Source organism: Aplysia californica, unplaced genomic scaffold (assembly GCF_000002075.1).
Source record: "Aplysia californica isolate F4 #8 unplaced genomic scaffold, AplCal3.0 scaffold00081, whole genome shotgun sequence".
NCBI lineage: Eukaryota > Metazoa > Mollusca > Gastropoda > Aplysiida > Aplysiidae > Aplysia > Aplysia californica.
In genome coordinates, this window is record NW_004797351.1 from 313090 (window position 1) to 316174 (window position 3085).

Below are 3085 nucleotides of genomic sequence, written 5' to 3' on the forward strand. Positions count from 1 at the left end.
GTTTTCCGTACAGTGCAACAAGGATCAACCACTTCTAATTTCCCATCTCTTGAATAAAACGCAGGAAGTCGATGCTGAAATACTGATCTTTAGGTTGAAAAAAGTATATTGACGCCATGATTTACGGTAATATTAATGATAATAATGATAATGATACTACTACTACTACTACTACTACTACTACTACTACTACTACTACTACTACTAATAATAATAATAAAGAAAAGGAAACCTATATAGCGCACATTCAAGATCAAGAGGATGCTCTGTGCGCTTTTAATTATATTACAACAGACCACAGAAAACTCAGAAACATTTTCAGCTTCCCGGGAAGTATGCAGTGCAAGCAGCACTTTAAGCGCTCAAATAATAGCAAACTGACAAAATCTTTCGCTGTCTATAGCCGGGTACCCATTCTCACCTGGGTGAAGTCAGGAACATTCGTGTAAATTGTCTTTCTCAGGGATACAAAGTCGAGCCCCTATCGGGATTCGAACCCACGACCGTACGGTTCGAGTCACCACGTACTGGAAAACGAGGGCCGTCATAAACAGTTAGACCATAGCTGACGTCATCCACAGTTAGCGCATAGCTGACGTCATAAACAGAGCATAACTGACGTCATAAACAGAGCACAGCTGACGTCATCAATAGTCAGAGCACAGCTGACATCATCAACAGTTAGAGCACAGCTGACGTCATCAACCGTTATAGCACAGCTGACGTCACTAACCGTTACAGCACAGCTGACGTCATCAACGGTTAGAACACAGCTGGCGTTATCAACCGTTACAGCACAGCTGACATCATCAACCGTTACAGCACAGCTGACGTCATCGACAGTTACAGCACAGCTGACTTTGGGACCGAGATGCCCAGCTGGTGGCCAGCGGTGTGGAACAAGAGGACATTGACGTGCGCAGATTTGTTGTTGCAGAGCTGCTGGTACAGACGCAGGTCGATGTTGATCTCCCGCTCCTTCCTCTGGTCGTGCTCTCGTCCGCTCCCCGGCGGTTCTTCATCGTCGTCGTCCACGTCATTGTTGCACTCCCTGCTCGTCATCAGCAGAGATTCGAACTCCGACCTACTGGACTGGCTCGCTCTACGACTGGACTCTGCGTGGTCTCGGTTATACTGGATGTCCACATTTACATATGGACTTGTCTCTTTTCTAGAACGCTTTCCTTTGCCTTTCTGTTGGTCAACATTTTCCCGCCCATTTAGTACAGATTTATCCGACCCTTCCATATTGCTGAGCACCACTCTTGGTGCACGAGCCTCTTCAATATCAGCACTACGTTTTTCCCGGTGCTCAAACTCTGCATCAGGAGAACAGCCAACGACCCCTGTCCCAGTCCCACCTCTGTCTCCAGTCTGATCGAATACTGCGCTCGTCGAGGAGACCGAGTCTGAGGTTGACTTCGTGAGAGCTGCCCTTGAGCCTGGTGTGACCTGGCCTAAACTTGGATTGACCTGGGTCGGACCTGGCCCTTCACTGAGTTGGTTTGACCTCCGGAAGCAGAGTGGTGCATGAGGACATGTCCCGTGCCAGATGTTCTCAAAAGCAACTTCCCTTAGAACACTGTGGCCAACTGTGTCACTGACCATAGCCCATCCCTCGGACAGGTATGCAACTTGCACCTGAATTAGAATGAGTCAAAGGTAAGGTAAGTACTACTGGATAGATGTCTTCTGATTTCTTTTTCTTGTACCTTGAAACGGGAATGTCTTAGTTGGTTTGTTTATATTTACACATACAGCACGCTCACAGCGCGCGCGTGTGTGTATGTGTGTGTGTGTGTGTGTGTGTGTGTGTGTGTGTGTGTGTGTGTGTGTGTGTGTGTGTGTGTGTGCGTGTGTATGTGTGCGTTTGTGTGTGTATACATGTATATTGTATGTGTGTAAGTGTGTGTATGTATGTATGTATGTATGTATGTATGTATGTGTGTGTGTGTGTGTGTGTGTGTGTGTGTGTGTGTCTGTGCATATGAGGGTAGGGTGTGAGGGTTAAAGGAGGGAGGGTGCATGCGTGCGTGTAATTAATAAAATGGCACAGAACATGTTGCCAACATGGGACATATCTTTTCATCGATTTTTATCAAGATTTCCTGACAATCAGAAAAACAAGATCAATGAAGCAAGAAATCGACTCTACTAATAGCTCATACCGTATCCAAAAGTCTACTACATGTATAAGACAAACTTATTCTGTTATGTTAAATGACGTACATCATTATTAATCGATAGCTAGTTGACATCAATAGTTGTCCTTAAAACGAAAAGTTTTGCAAACATACGAGAACACAACTACTGTATCTACCACCAGGCCAAGTAAGCAGGTAATTAACACTCCCACCAATCAACGAAGCAAGAAACAAAAAAACCCAAAACAAAACAACAGCAAACAAACACTTCAACCAGCCAACCAGCCAATCCACCCACCGACTAGACCACAACAAACCGACCAACTAACCAAGCAACCCGTCTTCCAACTAATCAAACAACCAACCAATCAACACATACCGTTCCCACTTTTAAGAAGTTACTTACCATCATCGATTCTCCGATTTCCTCAAACAGGAAGTTCATGACTGGGCAAGCCAACCGGAAGTCATGAGAAGCCTCATTTTGAATCGCCCACTGGAGGGCGCACGGTGTACGGTTGAGAAAGTACACCCTGATCTCGTGGTGCTGACATTTAGGGTGTAGTTCTCGAGTGAACACCGCAACCTGAAGCCATTTTTTCAGTTTGGTAGTGGAAGACCTCTGGATGCAGGTGAATAAACTGAAATGGCGGGTGCTCACCTGGGAAGAGATCATGAAATACAATAAAATTACGTGCTGTGGGCCCCGCACACACAACGGAAATTTCCTCTTGAAGCATGGGTGCGAATATGCAAATGAGTCAATATCGTCGTTCGTTATTTTATTTTCACAACTATGTGACCTCATGCTTGGCAACCAGGTGGCCAGTGGTAATTTTTTTGTTTGCTGGAGAACACACACGTTTGGACACATACACACACACGCGCTGCACACACACACACACACACACACACACACACACACACACACACACACACAC

At 45.6% G+C, this 3085-nt stretch overlaps 1 protein-coding gene across 1 annotated transcript; it reads right to left on the minus strand.

The window, feature by feature from the left end:
* Window positions 1-227: 227 nt before the first annotated feature.
* Window positions 228-2965, minus strand: LOC118477144. The gene is made up of 2 exons (XM_035968768.1): window positions 2551-2965; window positions 228-1641 (listed from the first exon to the last, which is right to left on the minus strand). Exons 1-2 carry the CDS (start codon window positions 2950-2952, stop codon window positions 844-846), a joined length of 1200 nt encoding a protein of 399 aa, XP_035824661.1. The 5' UTR covers window positions 2953-2965; the 3' UTR covers window positions 228-843.
* Between the last annotated feature and the right edge of the window lie 120 nt (window positions 2966-3085).

Bases quoted from the DNA above. Each gene is read 5' to 3' on its own strand.
- LOC118477144 (XM_035968768.1), bottom strand. From the start codon at position 2,952: ATGAGGTCACATAGTTGTGAAAATAAAATAACGAACGACGATATTGAC. The intron at 1,642-2,550 runs GTAAGTAACTTC...ATTCTAATTCAG, and splicing joins AAATCGGAGAATCGATGATG to GTGCAAGTTGCATACCTGTC.